Source organism: Castor canadensis, chromosome 3 (genome assembly GCF_047511655.1).
Source record: "Castor canadensis chromosome 3, mCasCan1.hap1v2, whole genome shotgun sequence".
In the NCBI taxonomy this organism is placed as follows: domain Eukaryota; kingdom Metazoa; phylum Chordata; class Mammalia; order Rodentia; family Castoridae; genus Castor; species Castor canadensis.
Window position 1 is genome coordinate 121,691,066 of NC_133388.1, and position 25,473 is coordinate 121,716,538.

A 25,473-nucleotide genomic window follows, 5' to 3' on the forward strand; every position below is an offset into this window, starting at 1 on the left:
AAGACAAAATGCAAATTCTAATCCTTAGAGGAGTCATCTTTGCCTGTGTTTTTTCTTGCTTGTCCCTCAGCCTCTGCCAATTTAGTGTCAAAGATGTGTCACATGATTCTTTTTAAAACTGGGCTCTGGCTGCTGCTGCTTTTCCTACCCACTGCCCATCTGCCAGCTCTACAGGCAACCTCGGTGCAGGGTGGGGTGGAGTGGGGGAATTGCCAGAGAGCACCCAAGTAAGAACTGAATTTTTGACCGGTCTTGGTTCTAACAGAGGCAATTTTATTACCCTAAATGTCCTGGAAACCCTGTTTGCCTCTGGCACAGGAAGACTCCAGGCTTGGTCATTCCCAGACCCTGGCTGCAGCAAGCCTTGGCATCCTCCTCGAGTGACTGGGCTGTGAGTCATGGAGGCAGTCTCCAGTGAGGCTCAACTCGAGGTGGACACAGAAGAAGTTGGCATATTCCCTCCCGGGTGACAGGCCAGCAGGCTATGGATAGCCACTGGACCCCCTGGGGCTTATGGTGGGGACAAAGGGTCACATCAGCAGGGAGGAGGGCAAGTCCTGAGAGGGCAGGTTGTCCAGTCCTGAACCACCAGCAGAGGCCCTGGTGTTAACTACTAGGTAGGGCCTCTAATATCAAAACCAGGCACTGCTATAAGTGGAAAGAACACGCTGGGTTCTTTCTTGCCCTCCCTTCCATTTCAAGAAGCACTGAGATCCAGATACATAATTCTTTCCCTTTGTGAAAATCTTTCTGTGATTCAGTGGAGCCCCAGTCACATTCTTCCAGTCATTTATCAACGTCACAAACAAAGCATTACTTTATTTTTATTTGAATTGGTCAAATAAAATGTTTTATACAAGGCAAACACTTCACCATGAAATATTAAAATTAAAAATACATGAGTTTCATCCTACATAAATCTCCAGCTGCCCAGTACCAATAAAAGACATCAATTATAAATTAAATAAGTTAAAATAAATACTGGTAAAAGATTCTGTGAGGTCTAGCATAGATTACCAGTTTGCTCACTGACTTTGCTTTGGACCTCCTCACTGGATAGGATAGTTCATTGGGACTAACTCCTCACTGAAAACAAACTTGATGTCCAAATTTCCAAACCACATTTGGATATGAGGGCCAGGTGCTCAGAGTCTAAACCAGTGGCCAAAGAGCAGAAATCGGAAAGGTCAAAGCCCAGGTCTGGGCTTCTTACCTACCTCAATGCCCTCTATGGTTCACCTGGAGATACAGAAATGGGAAATTCAGACAGTAGAAGGTCACAGAGCAGCAGTCAGAAATATCAGTTGAGTCTGAGACCTAGAATGATCCAGCTTTTCTTTGTACCAAGACATGGGAAATTTCAACACAGTCTTAGGCTAAATTTTACCACGGAATTCCTGCTTTTGCTAGGTAGGTTGGATTAATTTAAACTCTTAAGTAGAAAACAAGTTTTCTGGGGGGGCGGAGTTTAGACCACAGATGAGAAAATAAAGCAAAAGCATTACTCATCAAGCACTGCACTATTCCACACCTCGGGGTCCATCTCCACATGGCACTCTATAAGCCCACTAGCTTAGTGTTCGAGATAGAAACTCTTTACTAACCTTATTCCTTCTCTTTTCTGAACTATTTTGTATAGAGAAGACATAACACAGGCATTGAAACCTTATACTCATGTAAGTCAGGTACCTTCAGAGTTATCTTTTAACCTCTTTGAATTGGTGTCTACGTATGCCACCTAATTCAGAGTTTTTAGAATCAAGTGCCCAGTATCATGCCTGGCACATAGGCATTTAATAAATGATAGCTATTATTACCATTATTATGATTATTGTATGATCACTTTAAGGTTACTGCTATTGACAATGGGGTTTTGATGATGCTATTTTCATTGAAAGAAAGGAAGTATCATTATATATTAGGCTGAATTCTTTTTGACCTACAAAGTTGGCAGTTTCTTCTGGGTCAATCTTATGCACAATTTTGTTTTGTTTTGTTTTTAAGATGGGTTCTTACTAAGTTGCCTAGACTATCCTTGAATTTATAATCCTCCCATCTCATCCTCCCTAGGTGCTGAGCACATACAGTTTGCTAATCTAATGTATACTGATGTATTTCATTCAAATCACTTACTTGTTCCAGCTTTATCAGATTCTTCCTTTCAAAAGTGCCCCCCAGACATATGCCCAAATCAGTTGGTACAGTAAATCAGCATAGAAGGAGTCTGCTGGAGAGAAGCTGAGAACCTGGTGACCACCTGCTATCAAGTCAACATCCAGAGGCCTTGATTTCTCCAACTGTAGATTGGGAATAATTGTGTTTCCTTCAACAGGGGTTTTGTGATAATAAGAAGAGGTAAAGGATGGAAAAGCACTTTTAGAAGTTAAAATCATTGTACAAAGCAAGCTAGAGTATACCACTTCATAAAACATTAATGTTAAATTTTTAAATGTCTTCCCACAGAAAAACTGCACAGAAAACAATAGAGAATTCATGCAATCATGCCAAATGTTCATTAAACAGACCTTGATGTTACTGTCAAGTAGATATTAGAACTATCAAATGAATAATAGTGCTTTGTCTTTAAGAATCATAGCGCCTCAAGGTGTTTTATAAGTGCCTCAAATGTCAAGCTTTTCATTTACACCAGAAATCAGACATTTTGGAAAAACTCACAAGGAAGTCAGGAATTGCCTTCTGCCTTCCTTGGCCATCTTTAAACTGGTCTAGGAAAGTTTGATTTTGGTGTAGTGTTGCTTAAAGATAAGGATATAAACTTAATGACCTCAGTCACTTAAGGGACTTTCAGACCAATGGCTTAAGCAACTCTGGGAAGAAATAGTTTCCTTTTGCCTTCCAGGGACCTTCCTTTCCCAAGCCCTATGCCAGGCTGTAGCTGGTGAGAGAGGATGATGTGTTTGGACCAGCTACCAGCAGAGGTGAATGTAGCTCAGTCCAAGTCCTCAAGTTTTCTCCCCTTGCCCTATGAACCTTGGCCAATGCAAGACACCTGGGAAGGGTCACCATTAGTCAGCCTCAAAGGCGCTGTTAGTGGCTCCCACGTATTCAGACCTCTTCTTGTGCCTGGTCCACATTTTCCTGAGGATGCCAGGGACACCACACGAAGTGCTGCCTGTCAGTGGCAGAGAGGCCTCTGCCCCCTGGGGAAGGGTTGGATACTCTTCAGCCATCTTCTTGAGGTGTCTGGATCTAAAGAAAAGCCAGGGGTGGGTGAGGCCTGTGCTCACTTCGATGAGCCAGACTTAATTTTTGTACTTGAGAAGAGAGACCTTCATCGTAAAACCACATGGGAGACTCACACAGGAAAGTCCCCAGAGGGGAAAGATGTAGCCCTGGACACAGTGATTCAGGGGATCTCATGTCCTGTTCCTGATCTCTCCTCTGGAGTCCTCCAAAACCTCTAGTTTCCCACCTCCACAGAGCAATGGTGTTGGAAAGGGTAGACATCCTGAAGCATCAGACACAAGAGCAAGAGCCTTGGGATAGAATCCTGCTCTGAACTTACTGGGGAACCTCAGGCAAGTGGCTTAACCTTGACCAGCCAGTTTCATCTTGTGCAAAATGGTGATAATTTCATCTAATTTCTGGGGCTTTTATAAAGAGAAAACTGAGATCCATAATGAAGCATCCAGCACATGGCAGACCCCCCAGAAAATGTTCACTTTTCTGCCCATCTGCTCTCTTTAGGTGAAAAAAAAAAAAAAAAAAAGGAGGTTATTATGGGTTCAACACTCAGGGTCCAGAAACAAGTTTAAATGACAATGTCTGAGAGCTGGGTGTGCAGTTCAGTGGTAGAGCACTTGCCTAGCATGTGCTCTGAGTTCAATCTCCAGCACTGAAAAAAAAAGAAGTGACTGAGCTTAGAAAGGAGTCATTGAGAAGCCTACAGTGCATGTATGTGGACCTGCAAGGCTGACCTCTGCCAAGACACAGTGAGGATTTTGTTGTTGTGCTCAAATAGTCAGCAGCAGCTATTGCTACCTGGAATGATATACTAACTGGAACTGGCTTAAACTGCTTTTGCTGAAAAGTGCTGGTCCTTACTTGGGCCCATGAAATTAACTAAAAGCAGGAGAAAAGTCTGGCATCCCAGCTTCAGTTTTACATCTGTCTTTGTCTAAGCCATTCACTTTATAGTCACTTGGAATTCAGGAAGGACAGGACTTATTACGTGTTTATAAGAAGGGAGGGAGGAAACTGCCACAAAGAAAGGGAAGATCAGAGCCTCCTTAGGACAAGGGATAACAATTTCTGGGAGCCTTTCCCTAAAGAAGGGCTGAGATAATGATCCATGGGAACACACCTGTGACTGGGACTGTTTAAGCACACATTTTTCCCCGTGTCCTCTTTTTTTATTTCAAGCTAAAGCTGATGTTTGTACCCTGAAGATGGGCTGAGTGCCTACTTTGCCTGTTCCAACTGTGTGGCTTGGGCTGTGTAACAAATCTCCTTTCTCTGCTCTTCACCATGTCTCTTTATTTGGCCTATAAGGGCCAGTGGCTAGACTTGATGTGTGGAAACGAAGGAGTCTGGGCTTGTGGTCCAAAACTGATCTCTGAACCAAATATAAGTCCATTTAAAAAAAATTCTCCACTTAAGTCCTGATACATTGAATGACACATGACTTGGTTTTTATAATTGTTTCCAGGTGACTTCTAACAGCCAGAAGTGCCCCACGCTGGCCTGTTCCCCCTCTGACTATCACAGGTTTGGTGTGCACCCCTGGGGTTGATATTAGCTGTGATTTGAATATGGTTTGTCTCCTCCCAGACTCATGTTGAAATTTAATCTCCATTATGAGCGGTCAAGAGGTGGGACAGACAAGACCTTTAAGAGGTGATTGGGACTTTGCCCTCAAAAATCTCATTCATGTGAATAAATTAATCCATTCATGTGATTGATTATCACGTTAATGGTTTATCTCAAGAGCGTGACTGTCTCTTGTACATTTTTTATCTTGGCTATATGATGCCTGTACTACCTTGGGACTTTGCCAGCAAAAAGGTCATCACCAGGTGTAGCCCCTTCACCTTAGACCAGAGCCATGAGCAAAATAAGCCTCTTCATAAAAAAAAATAACTTATCCAGTCTGTGACATTGTTATTGACAACTGAAAAGGTTTAAGAAGATATTTTAGCCCATGGCCCTTCAGGTACACACTGAGCGTTTTTCCCAACTTCTGCTTCCCAACTTCTAGACTGGAAGTTTCTCATAAAATATATACAATAGTTTGAGGTAAGCTCTCCACACATGATTTCATTTAATTCTCATAATAACCACTCAGGATGGATCCTCTTATCTTTTCTGTCTTTATATTCTGTTTTGTTTTGGGCAGTACTGGGGTTTGAACACAGGCCTTCACGCTTACTAGGCAGGCGCTCAACAGCTTGAGCCACTCTGTCAGCCCCTCTATTTGTTTTTAAGTAAAGGAGGAATGGAGGGCTGAATAACTCTGAAGTCAGTGGTAGTGACAGGATAGAAAGCAGATTTGAATCAAGATCCCACACCCTCCATCATCCCCTAAACCCCTTGCCTACTACTTCAGAGGGGACAGTCACGGGGCGGGGCGGGGCGGGGCGGGGCGGGGGGTGGTGGGGAGTCATAAAAGTCCCTGTCGAATTGCAGGCTCTTGCTGTCTTATGCATTGAAAGCTGTGGGTGGGAGCTGTTGGCGGAATATTCACTCCTGCTACCTTGGCTGCTGGGTCTGGATCAGCATTAACAAGAGCACTTGAGTTATAGCTTGCTTCAAAATTTCCCTATATTTTATATTTCTTGTGGGAATCGGACCCTAAATAAATTCATGAAGCATTTCCAAATCACCATCCTGTGAATGAGAGACTCTGGGTATGTCTCCTGATTTCCATTTATCTAATTAACCAAAGCCCCTCTGGAATGATAATCCTCCAAGTGGTGTTAATGAAGTGGAAACCATGAAAAACACTTCAGCTTAATTCTAGGGAAACCGCTGATGAGGCTCTATCTAACCAGGATTATGGCCCTCATTACAAGGTAATTTACAGCTGGCACTGGTTCTGTTTTAGCATCTCACGAGTCTAAACACCAGGTCACCTGTTACTCTTCTGTGGCAGGACCAGGATAGGATGGGGAGCCCCTGCAGGCAGCCGGTCTCAGAAGGCACGGTACTCACCCTCTTCCGAGAACAGCTCTGTTTTCTGAGCTTGTGGCTGTTGTCTCCACTGCAGCCGGAGATTTCACTGAGATCCGTGTCACAGGAGGAATCTGTGTTGGAAAGGGCAGGGAACATGTGTCCATGTTCCCGTTTTCACACTGCCTAGATCCATTTGAGAGGGAGATGACTGATGGAACCCCCACCAACCAGGACAACAGTCAGTTCTCACCCGTCAGCAGGCATCAGACACCCCTAGAGACCTTGTGAGAACAGTACTGGGTCCCACCCAGTACCTGATTTAGTGATGCTGATGAGCCCTCAGCATCTGCATTGCTAACAGGGTCCCAGGGACCCTGTTGGTCCTGGGACCCCATTTTGAGAACCACTGGCTTAGAGACACTTGAGAGTGGCAGTCTTAGATAAGAACCATCACCCTCCAAACCTCCAATTGCTAGTATCCAGTGTTTAAGTCCTATAGATTCTGCCTTTGAACATTTGCTCTCCTGCAGCCTTCAAGGGACAATCACCTTGGACTTCCTTTGACCAGACCTACTATATTTCCCATATTCCTGGGCTCTAGAATTGTCAGGACCCCCACACAGGGCAGACCAAGGCCAACTCTGCAGCCTACTTTAAGGCTCTGTGGCCCTGGATTCCACCTCATCTATGCAGCTCAGCCTTCTGCTATTTCCCATGTGTGTCACTAGTTCCACTTCCAGTCTCAGCAGGGCTGAGACTGCTTTCTGTAATGCTGATTCACAGCTTTGCACCTTTTCCTTCCTCTTCTGGATCCAGGCTTCTTCTCTGCCTGCTTTTTAAGGCCACTTTCTCCAGGAAGCCTTCTCCAGGCTGGCAATCCAAGTCAATCTTTCTGTGCCTCTCCTTAGAGTACTGAGTGTCTATGTGACACATTGTGGCCTCAGACCTATTCTGTCTTTTTTGTAGTTCTCTACTTGGTTCATGTTTCTCTGGTCTCTTGGTCCTTAGAAAGATTGCATGGTTAGAGGAAGAGACTGTGACATAACCTGTTTTGGTAGCCCTTCTGAAGGAGGCAGTAAGTACTCAAGGAGCATGTTCTGAATGGAAAATTATCCAATGCCTAGCCAGGACTAAGTCCAGAGGTTGCTTGGTCAACCGACATTGGCTGTTTTGTTCTTCTACCCAAGCTTCAAAGTCTCTACATTCCTGAAATCTCCAGGAAATTCCAGGTCAAGGGCACCATGATTTACCACCTCCTCTCCTGAGCTGGCCAAAGGTTATAGGCAGAGTTACTGTGCCACCTTGTGGCCTCTCCCAAGTGTTCCCTCCCCATGGTGCCACTGGCTGATGAACAGTTGCCCATGGCTCCCTGGCTCTGGAGGAGAGGCCCTTCTTCCCACTCCTTTCCCCACCCTCCTTAGTCCAACCTCATGAGTGCACACAGCCTCGAGTCAGATTTAGTTGCTTGGGCTCTGTTTTGCTTCCTTGCCCCAGGATAACGAAGAGCTGTGGGACACAGCCCCACTGTTTGTAAGCCTGGAGAAGCCTCTTCCTCCTCTTTATTATTTTTACCTCCCCATCTACATCACCACACCGTACCACCCCAGCTTTCTCTGGTCTTTGCTGCAGCTGCCTTCTGCCAAGGTAATTATCTGAGCCCAGCCTAGGGCCTAGGGCCAGGTAATCCCAGGTTGTGAACCACTCTCTTCCCCTTAACCTTTATCTTTCTCTGGCTCAGCTGCTGCTCAGCAACTACCTGCCACCCCCAGTTTCCTCTGAGGAGGTTGGGGAAGGGGCCTTCCTGACAACAGTTGGTCCCATTCCTACCCTATATGTGGTTTCCTAGTGGACCTCAATGAAATCGCTGGATTAGGTCTTCTGCCCAAACCGGTCCAATTTATTCTGTAAGGATGAGAGGTTGGCCCAGACAACCTCTGGGGTCTCTCTTAGTTCTCACGTTGCACCATCTATACATCTTTTTGTTTGTTTGCAATGGTCTCACTGTGTTGCCCAGGCTGCCCTGGAACTCAAGATCCTCCTGCCTCAATTCCCCCAAGTAGTACATGCAAGCACATCTGGGCCCTGTATACATCTTGATACTCAAAAGGCCTAGCATGCCTGAATTGACCTCACTGCCAGCCTCCACTGACCCTGCTAAGCAAGAGGAACCCCACATTCATGATGAAGGAGAAGAGAGAAACCTGGAGATGTGCCCACCCAGTGCGTCTTCAGTGGACAAGCTACCCAACTGTGGGAGGGTGTGCTGAGGATGGGCAGCTGAAGGCTCTTAGCTCCTTCAAGTGTGGCTTGGCTGCAGAGGGCTACCTTACCCAAGGTCACACCCTTCCTGGGGCAATCCACATGCTATGATGGAGTGAGGAGGGAACATACATGCTCAGTCATTTTGGCCCAACTTAGACCAAACTGGATGGGCAACACTTGCCCCAGAGCCCCCACCAGTAGGATTTGGGATCAGATCATGAGTCAGCTGCTCCTGCTCCCCAGGCCTGCTCCTCCACTCCTGTCACTGCTGCTTCTCCCTAATAATGCATCTTGCATTTCAATCCCTAAATCCCAGAGTCTGCTTCCTGAGAACCTGACCTGTAGCAGTCTATGACTGGTTGTTATAGACTGAATATTTGTGTTTCCTCAAACTTATACATTGAAGCCCCAACCTCCAATGTGATGGTTTGGGGAGGTGGGGCCTCTGGGAGGTAATTAGGTTTAGGTGAAGTCATGAGGGTAGAACACGATTAGTGCCTTATAAGAGTCAAAAGTTCAGAACTCTCTATGTTCATACACAAACAACCCACATCAAGAAGGGAGCCATCTGTAAGGCAGAAGAGAGACCTCACCAACACTGAATCCACTGACACACTGATCTTGGACTTCCCAGCTTGCAGAACTGTTTCAGTCCCCCAATGTTTGGTATTTTATTTTGGTAGCTCAGGCTGACTAAGACTAGTATTTTGTGTTTTCACGGTGCTTGAAAGCCTACATCTCTACACTAGAGCCACACCTGGGCATTCCCAGCTGTCAGGGCCTATGATAGAATCCAATTCTTTCCCCCATGTATACAATGTCTGCTGCATCACAGCTTCTGTTTGTCACTGGAATGAATTTCTTCTGGGAGAGAGGAGAAACCACTGATGCCACAAGAACACAAAGCAGGGTCAAAGGATAGCTTTCAGGAGCAGGGAACCACAGTTATGCTTTGCTAGTAATCCTTAGGCCTGAGGCAAAGAGCATCTAGTCTCTATGATACTGGAGAAAAAGACATGGTGAGAGGTTTAAAGCAGAACAGATACAACTACGCAGGCTTGACTTACCAAGGATTTTCCATATGCTCGATTCCCACACAGATTCGATGCTTTGGGTTCACAAATTCCCACTGCAAAGTTGAACAGAGGAGATATTACTCAGTGGTACTCCGAGTTCTGCCTCCCTCTGGTTCTGCATCAATTATCTTGTTAGTCAAGTCAGTAACAGAATGAATTTTTCAAAGCCAAGCAGTAGGATCAGGCAGTGGTAACCGCCACTGGAACGTCTGAACTCTTGTTGGGGGGCTGGAACTAAGGCCTACAGAGGATTAGTTTGTCAATGTAAGGTGAATAAAGTCAATTAAACGAGCAGCACGTGGAGGTTGAGCACTGTGTCTTCATGCAGTAGGTGCTCAGAGAACATGTGCTCAGCTCCTAAGGCCTCAGGTAACAGAGGTTAAAAAGGTTATCAGGAGTTAAGCCTTTACAGCTGTTATCAGTTATGCAGCACCCTGCTCCTGGATAGCTAGAAATGAGTAGGGAGGTGGAGTCTTCACTGGGAAGTATGGCCCATAAAATTGGAAGGATTGGAGTTTATGGGATCAGAATCTTGAGGTATTGCTACAAGAAAGGTGTGTATGGAGACCCGCCCTCCCTCTCTCCCTCCTTTTCTTCCATTTATTTATACTGGGGACTGAGCCAAGGGCCTCAGGGTTGCTAGGCAGATGCTCTACCACTTGAGTCACTTCACTTTTTGGATTTGAGATAGGGTCTCACTTTATGCCTGGGCTGGCCTGGACTTCAATCTTCCTATTTGTGCATCTCATGTAGCTGGGGTGATAGATGCATGCCATTGCTCTGCCATTGTTTGAGTTGGGGTCTCTGAAACTTTCTGCCCAGCTGGCTTCAAATGGTGATGCTCCAGATCTGTGCCTTCTGACTAGCTAAGATTACACTGAAGCCACCACACCCGGTCCTACAAGACCTTCTTTTTAATGCCTTTATTCCAGATGCCCCAACCAATTTCAGAGTAATTTCTACCTAAAGCCTGCAACTTCTAGGGGTCCACGTGTTGAGCTGTGGTAGCCACACTGAATCCAGGTCTCTCCTGGGGCAGATGTTCCAGGACCAGCCCTGCCTCATTGTACTTCAGCGTATAGGGAAATACCACACTGAGGAAAACATTTCAATGCAAATGAAATGAAAATTATAAGACTATTGTTGAGTAAAATTTTGTAGGAGGCCATGGATTTGGTCTGGCACCTGCTTTGGACCCAACAGGCTAAGTCAATAGAGAGTTTAAGCTCATTAACTGAGCTTGACAGGTTTTATGAGACCCTGGAGCTACTTAACTGATTAGACTGCAAACAACTAACTAATTAAGGGGTAATTAGTTGACTGGTTGATTAACTAGGTTATCACCCATTAAGTAGTTTTCTGTGTCTCACTTATGTTTTCCTATAAATGCTGTCTGGTCAGGTTGGTTGGAGTTCACAGAACCTGTTCATGTTGTGGAAGCTTTCTAATTAATTAATCTTTTTGTTTTTTGTTTTTTTGGTGGGACTGGGGTTTGAACTCAGGGCTTTGCACTTTCAAAGCAGGTGCTCTACTTCTTGAACCACATCTCCAGAACATCTTCCTGAACTCAGCCTCCCAAGTAGCTAGGATGACAGGCATGAGCCACTGGCACCCAGCTTCATTTTTGTCTTATTTTACTTGCTCAAATGAACACTTCTAAATTTAATTGATCTAAGAGATGATAGTGGTTTGATCTTGTGTTGAAAGGAATATCATAATAGTCTGCATGTTCTAACTGAGGAAGCTGAGGTTTTAGTGACATATAACAATGATGAAGCAAGGTAAGGGTGAGCTAGAGAGTAGTAAATGGACCCCTCTGGTGCTCTTGCAGGCCCTGAGGAAACTTGATCAAGGGACACCCTGGCCCACCCTGGGAGGTGCTGGGATTTTCTAGGTGGAGAGACTCAGGGAGGGCAAACTACAGAAAGAACAGTGTCAGTGAGGGTCCAGGGAAGAATATAATGGAGCTGTCACAGAATTGCACTGCAGCTCTGGGTCGCTCTACCTGATAGGATAGTGGGGACAGGAGTGTCATGGGAGGTAGCCCTGGACAGATCAGCATGGCCTGGGAGGCAGGTGGGAGGGAGGGGATACAGTGTTTAAAGCAAACAATGACAGGCAGTTTGTTTCTGCTATAGAGGACCCCACTGGTAGCCTTGTAGAGGAGAGACACTGGAGGCTGAGGACCTTAGCTGATAACGTTCTTCACACATTTGAGATGAGGGAGCCTGAGCCTGGGTCCAGAGAGCGAGATAAGAAATACCCGGGAGTTGACCTCATCAGTGTTTCATGTGTGGTGGGGAAATGGAGGTGTTAGAAAAGACATCCAAGACCTGCTGGAATAATTGTTAGTGGCCCCAGCTAAGAAAGGACCTTTCAACTTGCTTGAGCAAGCTAGTTCTGAGGCGCCCAAGGTCATCTCAATGCAGAAGTTCTGTAAAGAGTCGATTTCTCCAGGCTCAGAGGGTGGGGACTGTCCCTTTTCCAGGCACCTGAGGCCTCAAGGTGAGACTTTCTCATTGGGTCTCTGTTTTCAGAGTCCCAGAGATTCCCCCAGATTCTTTAGAGCATCTCCCTGTCACACAAGAAGCTGCAACACCCAGGATCTTCTCCTACAGGTCAGATAAAAAAAAAAAAAAAAGCAAGGCCCCAGATCTGAGATCCCCAGGGACAGACAGTTTTCTTAGAGGAGGAAGTATTTGATACCCATGGGCTGGTGCCTAGCCTTGCCTCAGAGAGCACCAGGGTCTGGCTTTGGCTCAGAAATGCTTCCTCCTACTCATTCTGGAATCTATCAGATTGGAGACACTGAGGAATTGAATGAATGCCTAGCTCAATCTATTTTTTTTTAAACCTGACTAGCACATCCCTACATGAGTTGACTGTCACGTGTTGGACAGATTCTTCCTATTTCATAACTTACTGCTCTTGTCTTTTATAATAAAAAACTGACTTGGGTAGTCCAAGATGCCACAAACTACTTAGAAAGGTATGAAAGTAGCCAGAAGTGGTGGCTCGTGCCTGTAATCCCAGCCCTCAGGAGACTGAGGCAGGAAAATCATCCGTTTGAGGCTAGACTGAACTACATAATGAGGCTCTCTCCCAAAAAAAAAAAGAAAAAAGTGGGCACTGGTGGCTCATGCCTATAATCCTCTTCATGCAGAGATCGGGAGGATTGTGGTTCAAAGCCAGAGTAGGCAAAATAGTTCATGAGACCCTATATTGAAAAAACCCATCACAAAAAGGGGGGGCGGGAGCTGGTAGAGTAGCTCAAAGTGTAGGCCCTGAGTTCAAAACCCCAGTACAGCAAAAAAAAAAAAAAGTATGAAAGTGACCCCTAAAATTAGACAGATTACTATCTGGGGGAAGAGGCACTGGCTCTGGAATCTGAGATTTCATCTTGGTTCTGTGGCTAACAAGCAGTCTGACCTTTTGTAGGTCAAGCTGTCTCTACTGCTTCAGTTTCCTCTTCTGTAAATTGGCAGAGGGATGACTGCAGTAGGTCAGAAGCCCTTTACCACCAGGACTCATGAGAATCATCTGCAAGAGCAATGCTTTTAAAAAAACAGATTGATGCATCCTAACCCTGGGTTTCAATAAAATTTACATTTCTGATACATTTCCAGCTGCTGCTGCTCTTCCCTGGATCCTATTTTGAGAACACTTTGGAGATCATTAGGTGATCTCTAAATCCCTACTACTCGATCTCCTACGAGCAGGAGTAGCACTATCTGGGAGTTTGTTAGAAACAATAAAATCTTGGACCCACCTAATCCTCTCAAATTAGAATCTGTATAAAAACAAAGCTCCTGGGTATTCTCTTGCACACTAGAATTTAAGAAGCATGACTCTTAAGTTCACTTTATTATTTTGCAGCAAAGAGAAATATTCTGCCTCTTTTTCCACAGACATGCATGCACCCACCCACTCACCTATACATAGACACAGAGAAAAATCTCCTCTTAATTTGCAAGGCAGATTGTGGTTTTCCTAATGCTTTCATTCTACATACATACTGTATATGTAATCACTTGACTAGAAAATATAGTTTGATTATATGTGTTCTTATACATTGGATCGTAAGAGCCAATGGGTCAGGTTCTTAGTGACCAAAGAGACCTTAGAGGTCTGGTCTGGCACCCAAAAAAAGGGAAATAAAAGCAAACAAACAAAAAACAGTACAAAAAGCAAAAAGAAGGGGGATTGGGGAAAGATGAGTGAAGGTACATACTCACTGAAGTCTTATTTCAGTTCTTACAAAATACAAAATTGTTAATGCCCAAAAGCTTAAGAAGGGGCTCTGGACTTCCCATCATGTATTTTTGGACTTAAAAGATGAGTAAGTTTAGGTTGTGGCCATAACCTAAATATCATATCATCATCATCATCATCATCATCATCATCATCATCATCTCTCTCTCTCTCTCTCTCTCTCTCTCTCTCTCTCTCTCTCTCTCTCTCACACACACACACACACACACACACACACACACAACTTCCTTTACTTCATGGGTCATGATTTTCTCTCCCCCAAAGCAACACTGATTTACATCTGAAACAGCTTCTGTGGAGCAAGATGGCACACCATGCATTGTCAATCATCACGCACAGGAAGGAGCCAATGTTTCATAGGTGGAAGGTGTTGGTTGGCCTTCTGTAGGTGAGGCCCCAAAGCGGTGCTTTCATAGTGGAAGCAGCGTTGATTTGGGAAAAATGCAGGTGCTCACTCACCTGGTGTGACTGGGGACACCAGGGAGGACCGACCACAAGGTCCTCTGCAGAAAAACAAGGTGGGAGTAGCTCCTGTCGCTGCTGCTCCTAGTGGGTCCCTGCACTCAGGAATGTTAGGAGGACCTGGGGCCAGGACTCACTTACCAGGTCTGGCTGGGGGTTTGGTAGGATGGGTCCCAGGTGGCCTTGCGTTTTGGAGCCGGTTGAACCTGCAGCTGTCACCTGTGTCCCAGCGGTCACTGCGGTGTGGCAGCAGCTCCAGGGGACGGGGTGTGTACAGGTCAGACTCGATCACCACCTGCCAGGGGAAGGAAGGAAGGACAGTCAGCTAAACCTCTCCTTGGAACTCAAGACCCATGGCCCCAGCCCTGGAGCTTCGCGGATGGGCCTTGGGTTGGCAAGGGGGTTTCTGTAGACTTTCTTAGTCCCGTGAAAGTTAGGAACAGAAAGACAACAGACAGAAAACTGGCCCTGGGGCAGGGGGCAGGGGCTCCTCAACAGCAGTCCCACCAGTCAGGAGCCTGTGACCAGGCCCCAAATCCGAGCAGATCAGCTGCCTCAATGCTGACTCGTTTCAGTAAGAGGCTGTTAGAAAGAAGTGCGGTCCTGAAAGCTGCTGAATAATGGGGGGACGGGAGGGAAGAAGTAAGGGAGAGTAACAGAGGGGGTTGAACTGGCAAAGTAAAGTATATTCACAGCTGGAATACATCGAGATTGAGAACCCCCTTTGCACAGTGAGTTTGAAATTAAGAAAGATAGCACTATAAAATAGGTACAGTTTGAGGGGGGTACTTTTGGGAGGGGGTGAGTGAAAGGAGGAGATGAAGGTGAGGGAATATGGTTGATGGGCCTCACACAGATAGGAAATAGAACAATTAAACCTCTGGCAATTGCCTTAAGTGGGACAGGGAGGGGTGGAGAGTGGGGGGTGGAGATGGAGAGGGCAATCTAACCAATGTAAATTGTAAGGCTATTTAAAATTGTCACAACGAATTCTCCTTTACAATGAATATATGCTAATAAAAATGGAAAAAAAGCGAGTATGGTCTTGAAATCAGGGTTTTATGGTGTTCACATAGCATTTCATGGTTCTAGGTATTATAAGTAATCTAGAAATGATTTAAAGTATGGGGGACGTTAGAGGTGTGGTTCAAGTGGTAGAGCACTTGCCTAGCAAGAGCAAGGCCCTGAGTTCAAACCCCATTACCATAAAAAAAATGTATATGGGAGGATGCGTATAAACCTATATGCAAATGCTGTCTATGCCCTTTATATAAGGGATTTGAGCATATGAATGAATTTTGGTATCTGTGAGTTTCCTAGAACCTGAGGGTCCTGAGGGATGGCTGTGGTTAAAAATCATTGAAAAAATTTAAATATAAAAACTTGAGACAAATAATTGCAACCATTTTATCTTACTATGGGGAGTCACAAAGAGACTCTTAGCTGTTGGGGATCAGAGCCTACATATTTTATCCTTATCCAAAGCACTGGGGTCGTTGAATCTGAATGTCCTCACTCCGTGAAGCTCATTCACTAGAACTTCCAGGGCCTCCCACACTGCAGCTTCACTGAGATCGGCGTTCACCCACTCGCTTGCTCCTTCCTTGCACAGCTGCCCTGCCAGGGCTGTTCTCTGCCCCATCCTGGATACTCTATGAGTGTCTAGCCAACAATTGTCCACCAACAATTGTGTTGCCTTTGGGGAGTGCTGAGGCAAAAATATTTTATTTAAAAAAAAAACATGATAGCAGGGTGATATTTCAACTCAGGGGAAAAAAATTGAGACTTTACTAAATGTTCTTGGGATAAGCATCAAGTCATCCAGAAAGATGGATCTATGTTCATTTCTAGAAATGAACACTAGCCAGATCAAAGCTGCGTGTTAAACCACAAGCACTAATATAGAATGTAACTCGATATAGCACTTGCTACATATAGTAGCATCTTATCCTTATGTTCATAAAACTTATAAATCAATAAAGTTGAAAAAATAGAAAAATGGGGCAAAATATAATGTGGCAATTGACAGCAGAAATACAAATAGTCAAGAAAATGACAATATGCTAAACAACACTAATTAAATTCAAATTAAAGCAACATTTCCTTCATATCAGATTATCAATGGAGAAGATAACTTCATTTGGGGTTGGGCTGACCTGATTTCAGACCCCAGTTCTGACACTTCAGAGTTTTGTGGAAAAGGGTTGCTTGTGCTGCCCTGCTGTACTGAGACATAGGAAATGTCTACCATTAGCAGAGATTCCAGGAGCACATCTTGCTCTTTATTTTCATGACATATATTTATCTACAGCATTTGAGAGTGGTATTAAGTCTTTTCAAGGCCAAGTTTTTGTGTTTCTCACAGAGGAAAATAAGAGAAACTGAAACTGAAGGTTGGTTCAGTTTACCACAAATAGTCCTTTGCTTAAAAATTTAATGCATCTCAAATGAGGTCCTAAATAGGTTAGGAAATTCACTCTTCTCAGGTCCATTTTAGGACCCAGACTCATCCATTCCATGTCTTTGGGGAAAAACTGAGGATAATTCTGGATCATTTAGGACTCATCACTGGCATTGAAAAATCCCATGCCCTCCCCACCCCTGGCACTGCAGAGGGTGGTGATTTTGTTGGTTTTCCTGCAAGCCTTAGATTCAGGCTGAGGACAAAACCTGTGCACTCAAGACCAGTTCTCTCTCTTTCTCTCTCTTTCTCTGAAGTACAGGTGGAAGGTGGTCTGCACTCCCTACACAAGCCGCTTGTGTCTTCTCTCCTTCCTTCCTTGTAGCACTGTTCTGTGCCATGTCACCCAACATTCTGGAATTTCCCAAATTAATGGTAGTTCTTAGTCCCATCCCACTGGACACATCACTGTGTGGCATTAGGGACCCCTGGGACTGTGAATATCCAGGATTGAGTGAGGGGACCTGAGCCTCGCTGGGCTCTGCGTGGTCAGCCTTTCATTGTAGCTATTCCTGATGTCTGACCATGCACTGAGCTACCTCCAAAAGAGTGAGGATTGGCGGGGTGATTTCACACACAATTGTAGAATGAAGTAAGGCAGGACATGAAAGCCTGAGAAAACACCATCATCTTCCAGAATTTCTTCCTCTGAAAGGGAGGCAGATAAGCCACCTCTCCAATCCTTCTCTGCACTGTGGGGTGGGAGACTTGGGATGGAGTGTGGAGAGGCATTAGCTGCTCAGCGCAGAAGCCAGATAGATGGAGGTTTCCCCAGAGGTGGAGATGAGACCAGCTGTTTAGGGTATGCACCTAAAGGATGCCAATAGTAGGTTCTTGATAGCCTGGTTTATTTTTTGGCCTATGGGACACAGTCTAGGCTTGCTGCTGCTGGTCTTAGAACAAGGTGGTCCCAAAGCTTTTTAGCACTTTGCCTTTTGAGGTAAGATTAAAGAGCTGGGGTATCAGGAAAGGAAAGAGACAAAGATTTAGTGTTGGAATTTTCCATTCCTAGGCAAACTGACTACCGAAATAGAGGAACATACTAGAGTCACAAACTTTACTCAATAAATTGATTCTCCCCTGCTGGTCTTAGGTGAGAGAGAGGAGGAGAGAGATGTGGGCTAACATACAAGCCCCAGAACTCCCTCCTCTGACATCTTGTTTGTTTGCCATCCTGGAGGGCTGGTAGGGAGTGAGAAAGACAAACCAAGACCTAATAGTGATGAACCATCATGATTTGGGGTTAAGAGATCCACAAAAATGTTCTAGCCCAACTCTCTAATTTTACACATGGAGAATCAGGCCGGGAGGGGCCCTGTGTCTTATTCAAGGTCACTGAGAGAGCCAACATGAACCATGGTTTCATGCCTCCTACGTGAATGGTCTTTGTAAAGCCTACAAAAGCACCTACATCCAGATCAGAATTTTTAAGTGCAATTGTTTTCTCAATGTATTTAAAAAACACAGATCACTTTATGCAACCCTCCCCCACAAGCTTGAAATCTGGGGACAGTGTGACATTTGCCATCTCATTTCTCATTTCTCCTGATGATGACCATTCATTTTGGTGGCTGTAAAGGGGCAGTGACTCATAGTGGCAGTGGCTCCATTATGCTGAAAGGCTTAAAAACTCCCTATTCTCTTGAGCTACTCTTATGACACCAGTGGGCATAGATTGACATCAGAATGTCAATCAAATAGCTTAAGAACAAAAAAGAAACAAAGACAGGCGAGACTGTTCAGCCAAGTCTGTGGGTTTGGAAGAAAAGGCAACTCAAGAGCAGACAGAGAGGAAGGAAACCCTGACACTAAAGATGGCTCCAAGAGGAAAGGGGTGTTTGCAAAGGAAAGACATGTATCCACATGGTAGCCGGAGGAGTGAGAAGAGAAGCAAATAAGAACTTAGGGCCAAAGGAAGTTGTAAATATTGGTACAGTAGCAAAATAAGATGGATCGTCCCAGGCAAGATGACCAGTCACAATTGCCTTCAAAGCACCAAGTTAGAGAACACAAGAAGGCATTTAAGGTGGCCAAGAGCAAATTGGTTGAGGAAATGGAACCAGAGATGGTTATGTCTTTGTTGACATTCACTTTCTCCATCTGTAAAAGGAAGCAGTGGACCAAGATACCTATCTGTCTTGGGAATGGCTACAATGTTTTCCATGTTCATATCCTCTGCCCTGGAACTTTCATATCTATGAATTTATCCTCAAAAACATTTGTATAAGAATACAAAAATATTTTCAAGAGTATCTCTTGGGGCATTGTCTTAATAGAAAAAAAAAGGAAAATACCATTTATTGATGATTTGGATAATGAATCTTAAAACTCCAGATTTGATTTGGGTAAATAAATAATAGCATTTCATACATTAGAATACTATGCAGTAGTAAGAATGGATAGATCTATATATATTAATTGGCAAGGAAAGATGTTCACAATCTATTGTTAAGTAGAAAAAGCAATTTGCAGAACAGTATCTTATCAAACAACAAAGCATAATTATAGTTTAGTATATGGGAAAATTTCACTTAAAAACACCAATGTTCATTGAATACTCAAAATTGTGTCAGTCTCTGGATTAAGAAGCATTTTCTGCGTATAAAATCATTTGTTTCTTCCTATGGTTCTCGAGGCACGTGCTCTTATTATATCCATTTTGTTCAAGGTTGCACAATGAGAAATTGGTAGAACTTGGATTTACACCCAGATAGTTTGACCTTGAAGTCTCCATATCTACCACTTTGTTATACAGCTTCTCAGGATTTTGTGTGGGGTGTGTGTGTGTGTGTGTGTGTGTGTGTGTGTGTGTGTTTGTAATGTTTGAAATTTTGCAATGGGAGCATATTGCTTTTGGAATTAAAAGCAGAACAAATGTATGCAGAAGCAACAAATGAAAGCCTATCTCATTCCCAAGACACCTACAAATATTAGAGAATAGGCTTTTAAAAATTGAGATACTTAAAAACCCAAAGTGGTATTCTATAAAAAATTGTGACTGAAACAGGAACTCCAGGATAACCAAGAGGAAACAATTAACAGTCTTTCGAATGAAGTGCAAAGCTATATTGAGTTTTTTACACATATAAATATGTATGTAAAATGAGAGATGTATAGCATTAGTACACACTAAAGATACTGCATATCCACATTAAAGTAGCAAAACATAAAGCCCATGTTTATCGTTGGTTACGGGTAAATGGAAAAGCATTGCTAGAAGTCCCCAAATTGTTCAGAATCCTTGGCAGTGTGTGACAAAAGTGTAAGCAGAAAGCAGTTTTTCCAAACCACTCTTACATTCTCACATCTAGCACAGTGTTTCTCACACAGTAGGAATGCAAACATTTGAGGGCTGGGTGGATGGATGGAATATTTTATTCTTTTACCTGTTAGTTCTGGTTTGAGGCAATGCGCCAAGTATTTTGTACCAGTAGGTTGCTTGCTGTGCTATTTATGACAGTGAGAATCGAACATCACAAACCTGAACAATAAGAGGACACCTAGCTCAAGGATGCTGCAGCTGTATCACGGACTCTGTTTCAACACGAAAAAATGTGCGCTCGAAGTGAGCTTTACTCTGTCCCTGGGGAAAATGGCAGGGTAGGGGTGTTTGCTTTGAGTTTGTTTGATGTTTGGTTGATATTTGTCCATTATTTCAGTTAAGTGGAGGACCAAGGATTCGGCAACAGCCACATGGGACATAGAGAGCAGGAGAGAGAATGAAGAAGCTGGTGTTGGTTTTGTAATGAAAGTCAGACAAAGAAGATCCAAATTAAATGTCCTTACATTCTTTGTCAAGAGGTGTTGAGAACTTTTGACTCTTCTCCTGGCTGGACTGGACACTGCAAAAAGAGAGAAAGAAATGGTTTACAGAAGGCCCGGGAGGCTTACATAGCTACAATGAAGACACTGAGAAGGCTTGGACCTGACATAGAGGAGGGAATGGGAAGAAAAGGCAGGGTTCCATTACAATTTAGGATACTGTTTGACTTGAGTACCAAAGTTTATAGCAGCATTATTCACAATAGTTAAAAGCTGGAAGCGATCCAATGCTTAGCAACAGATGAATGGATAAATGAATGTGTTATATGCATACAAAGGAATATTACTCAGTCTTGAAAAGAAATGAGAAATCTTAATATATGTCACACATGGATGAACCTTGAAAATGTAGTAGGTGAAATAAGTGGGACAAAAAGGGACAAATATTATGTGATTCCACTTACATAATACCTAGAGCAGTCAAATTCATACAGATGGAAAATAGAATGCTAATTACCAGGGGCTGGGGGAAGGGAGGAATGAAGAGTTATTGCTTAATGAGTACAGAATTTTAGTTTAGGATAATGAAAAAGTTTTACAGATGGATGGCGGTGATGATTGTATAACACTTTGAATGTACATAACACCACTGGACTGGACTGGACACCTTAAAATGCTTAACTAGTGAATTCTGTTATGTGCATTTTACCACAATTAAAAAAAAACAGTTTAAAAAAATCAGTTAGCCAGGTCAGTCATGGTGGTACATGCCTGTAATTCCAGCTACAAGGGAATAAGGTAGGAGGATAATGGTCTGAGACCAGTCCCAGGTTGGGGTATAGTTCACCCCCAAGCAAGACCCTGGTTTCAAACCCCAGTGCTGTGAAAGAGAGAGAGAGAGAGAGAGAGAGAGAGAGAGAAAGAAAGAAAGAAGAAAGGGAGGGAGGGAGGGAGGAAGAAAGAAAGAAAAGAAAGGAAGGAAGGAAGGAAGAAAGGAAGGAAGAGCTTCCCATACTTTGTTGAGAAAAGGTGTGGATTTTATTTCAAAAGAAAACCATCAGACACTCATTTTCCACCTTCCTACTAGGATGATCTAGTGCAGCTGAAATCCCATACATCCCTATTCTGCTTAGAACTGGGATGACATCTTATCAGGTGGCAGATGAGTGACAGATGAGTGCTGCCCTGCTTACTTCTGTAGAGCTGGAAAGCCTGGAGCGCCAGGTGCTGGTTAGTAAGCCAGAGCTTCTGACTCCTCCAGTTAGGTGTGAATCTGAACTTGACCCTTGCCATTATGTGGTGGGCAAATTGTTCACCTGTCAGAGCTTCACTCTCCTGGTGTCAGGCAGGAATGAATGGCACTGGCCTCAGAGGGCTGCATCAGGGACTGAATACACTAACCTTGGTAAGAGCCCTTGCCCAGAGCCTGGCACAGTCGTTCCCAGGGCTTTTCCTTCAGGGTGAGGGCTGAAGATGGGAGGAAGGCAGCATCACTTGTGCTTTCTGGAACTTTCCTCATTGTCTCTTGTTGTTCCCCAATTCCTCTCCTCCTCCCTCCTCACTGTGGCCTATCCCCCCAAAAATTGTTTTCAATGCTGCAGTACTGTTCACCTCAGAATCAAACTAATTCTGGTGCACCTCAGAAATAACTTCTGGTACAACTTCCTGGTAAAACCACAGCTTTTATCTTTTGTATTTACTGTAAACTGTGTCTACAAAGATCTCTTCTCTAGAAAGTAACAATACACACATGTTCTTGGTTGCAGGCTTGATTTATGTCCTGTGTCTTCAAAATACTTAAGAAACACCAATACCATACTATTTGCTATTGCCAAGTTTTGTGAGGCATTTAAGATGGCTCAGCTAAAAAATGTAGCTATTAAGCTGAGCACAACATATGTGTGCACTGGAAAGAGGGACATAATAACTGATAGATTGTCTTAATAGGTCACATTGACCTCACTGGGTCACTGCTTATTTGTCTCAGCCCTTTCGCTTTTACAGCAACTCAGATACGTTTGGATTCTCCAACAACCACACTGCATGAACAGACATCCTGAGGGGTTCAGGGACACTCAGTTAATGACGGAACAAAGCCCACCCCCCCTTTTGTTTTGTTTGAGACAGAGTGACCTTGAAGTCATGATCCTCTTGCTTCAGCCTCCGAGTGTTGGGATTATAGGTGTGCATCACCACTCCCAGCTTAAGTCCACACCCCTAAGTAGGCTGCATGGCCCATGCTGCTGAGGTTCTTAGGAAGGTTTGGCTACTGTACCCTGATGACCGTGGCTCACCTGTGGCCTTGGGAAAGGGCCCTTCCAGGAGGATTTGGCCCTTGTTAGATAAAGTCAAGCCAACTTGCACTTCTGCAGTTAGGGCGTTTGGGACATGAGAAAGGGCCACTCATCTCTTTCATCAGCAGTGACAGGAGACCTGTGAGTCCAGGCTTGCTGCACAGTCAGCCTCTGCTAGAGGTAGGCAAAGCAAGAAGAGGGAAGGGTTGGGGCTCTGTCCACTTATGACCTAACGCAAATCTGCAAATACTGCTTTTCTAGAGAGCGATTTCCTGAGCAGACACAGGCCCATAAATGCCAACACATTGGTCTAATACCAGGAAGAAGCCAGGAGTGAAAATGGCAGGAAAAGAACATAGGAAAAACTCATTCTTATGCAGACTAGAATAGAAATCACATTAAGTGATGTATTTAATGGTGCTTACTATATGCTAGCTACTGTTCTATATGCTTTAACCATTAACTCACTTATTCTTTATAATAATACTGGGAGGTCAATTCAGTTTACCTCTTATAGGAGTGAAAACTCAGGCCCAGAGAAGTTAAGTAGCTTTTCCAAGGTTACACAGCATGGAAATGTCAGCAGCTTCTTAGCCACTTTGTGTTTGACTTTCTCTTTAAATATATGTTTTGGTAGCACTGGGGTTTGAACTCAGGGCCTCATGCTTGCTAAGTTGACACTCCTATTGATCGAGCCACTCTACCAGCCCTTCTTGTAATGGTTTTTTTTTTTAAGATAGGGTCTTGCAAACTATTTGCCTAGGGCTGGCTTCAATCCTCCAGATCTCTGCTTCCTGAGTAGCTAGGCTTACAGGTGTGATTTTTTTGGATTACAAAAAATAGACATTTTTATTTTTGCTACCCATTTGTTTTCTCCTTATACAAAAGAAATGAAAGATCAGAAGCAAAGTTTAGGGCCCTTTTTGCTTTGCTCTAATTTTACTTCCCTCCCTCCAGAGACCCACTTAGCTCACTAATTTTATCTGTATCACTCTGGTCCATGTTTTTATATTTTGTTCCAGATATTTATCCATAAATATATTACTTTATATTTCAAAATTTACAGAAATGCTATCATACACATATAATTTTTCAGCTTGCTTATTTTTTTCCACATCCATCTATATGTCTGGGAGCATAGCTCAGTGGTAGAACACTTATTTAATGTTGGGCTTTTTGCCAATACTGTAATAATAATAAAATACTTATAAATACAGTAAAAAGATCCATCTGTGCCCATTCATTGTGGTGTATTTCATAGTACACATTTTCTCCATCCCTGTCTTCATGGACATATAGATTATTCCCAGTTTTGTCCTCTTGCCACTGTGAGCATCACTTGTGAGCTCCTTCCCTGGGCTGTCTACTTAACTATGAAAATGCTGGCTCAGAGACTTTGACTTTCAGAACCTCCAGAGAGAATTTCAACTCCTACACGTGGGCAGGCTCCCAGTTCTTCTCTCTCTCTGGCAGTAGATGTCTAAATGCCTAAAGCTTAATTTATGTTCTGCTGGCTGTCTTTGTGGCCAGGCTGACTGTCACCCTTTCCCCCCAACCCCCCCAGCAATGGCCCTGTCAGTGGCTGACACAGAAGGAAGAAAGGAATTGTTTGACTGTGGAGTCACAGCACCAGCAAACATCCAGCCCACTTCATTCAATTCTTACAATGAGACCAGGGGCCAGGCCTGAGCCCGGGTTCCCCCACGTGACAAGGGGCTGCAGAGCTGAACAGGGGACAGTAGAAAGGGTCAGCAACCTGACCCCAAATCAATGGGCCTTCACACAAAGCCCTTTCCCTGTATCACTGGGGACCACATGGCTTATAAGGTGGACATTTTTTGGCAGTGCTAGGTCCAGGTGAGGTTTGGCAGGTGATCCTGGGGTTCCATGGAGAGGTCGGCCAGGGGTGAGAGCACTATTTGGCTGCTTCATTGGACATCAGATCACCTTTCATGGCATGGTTAGCAAGCTTACTTTTGAGCCAGCTGGTTCTACTTTCAGAATGCACTTGCTCTACCTAGCCACCCTGGGGATTCCCTTTGCATCTATTTCCTTAACCAGGACTCACTGTCACTTTCACTCATCCCGTAGGCTGGCCGGCATTGAATGGAGTGAAACTCAAAGCATTTAACTGTCCTGTTTCCCTTGATAGATTGCTCTCAGTGATTAATGTCATTCTTGAGCTTCCTTTCTAGAAAAAAAAATTACCAAATACCATGAACAGAACAGAGAGAAGCCATCAGACCTTGGGGGGCGGGGGCGGGGAACGACACACAGAGGTAACAGCATGTCATTGTCCTCATGCTCCCACTGAAGGTGCCATGCTAAGAGACAGTCAAGGGCAAGTGGACTCACCCTTGGAAGGAATCACGGTGGTAAAAACTTCTATGTTCTCCTCACTGCAGCTGTAGATCTGATGCATCCTTGCAGCCTCCTCTCCCCCTAAGGGCTGGGGACGCAGCGTCTGTCTGGACCACTAGTGGCGAGGGTTCCTAATCCAGTCTGGCTGGAGGATCATTGTGTAGGTCCACAAAAGACAGGCTGTGCTGTGAGCTCATCTCGCTCCAGTCTTCACTGCAACATTTCCTAATCCCATCTGTCTTTTTTCTTCTTTTTATGAATCCTATTATTGCAAACCTTCGATTGAGCGTGGAGGCTTCCGTCGCACCCCCCCCACCCAGCTAGGATGTACTTAACATTTTTATTTTGCGTGTCTGCCGCAGTGAATTTGGAAGTCTTTTGTGAAGTGAAA

At 44.2% G+C, this 25,473-nt stretch overlaps 1 protein-coding gene across 1 annotated transcript; it reads right to left on the bottom strand.

Annotated features, from left to right (window-relative positions):
- Positions 1 to 786: 786 nt before the first annotated feature.
- Positions 787 to 25,473, bottom strand: Vxn (vexin). Its single transcript, XM_020158785.2, has 6 exons — positions 25,077 to 25,473; positions 20,452 to 20,507; positions 14,346 to 14,499; positions 9,462 to 9,523; positions 6,172 to 6,263; positions 787 to 3,210 (listed from the first exon to the last, which is right to left on the bottom strand). Exons 1-6 carry the CDS (start codon positions 25,141 to 25,143, stop codon positions 3,027 to 3,029), a joined length of 615 nt encoding a protein of 204 aa, XP_020014374.1. The 5' UTR covers positions 25,144 to 25,473; the 3' UTR covers positions 787 to 3,026.

Bases quoted from the DNA above. Each gene is read 5' to 3' on its own strand.
- Vxn (XM_020158785.2), bottom strand. From the start codon at position 25,143: ATGCATCAGATCTACAGCTGCAGTGAGGAGAACATAGAAGTTTTTACC. The intron at 14,500-20,451 runs GTAAGGACATTT...TTCCCCTGGCAG, and splicing joins AACACCTCTTGACAAAGAAT to GTGGTGATCGAGTCTGACCT. The intron at 9,524-14,345 runs GTAAGTGAGTCC...TCAACTTTGCAG, and splicing joins CAAACCCCCAGCCAGACCTG to TGGGAATTTGTGAACCCAAA.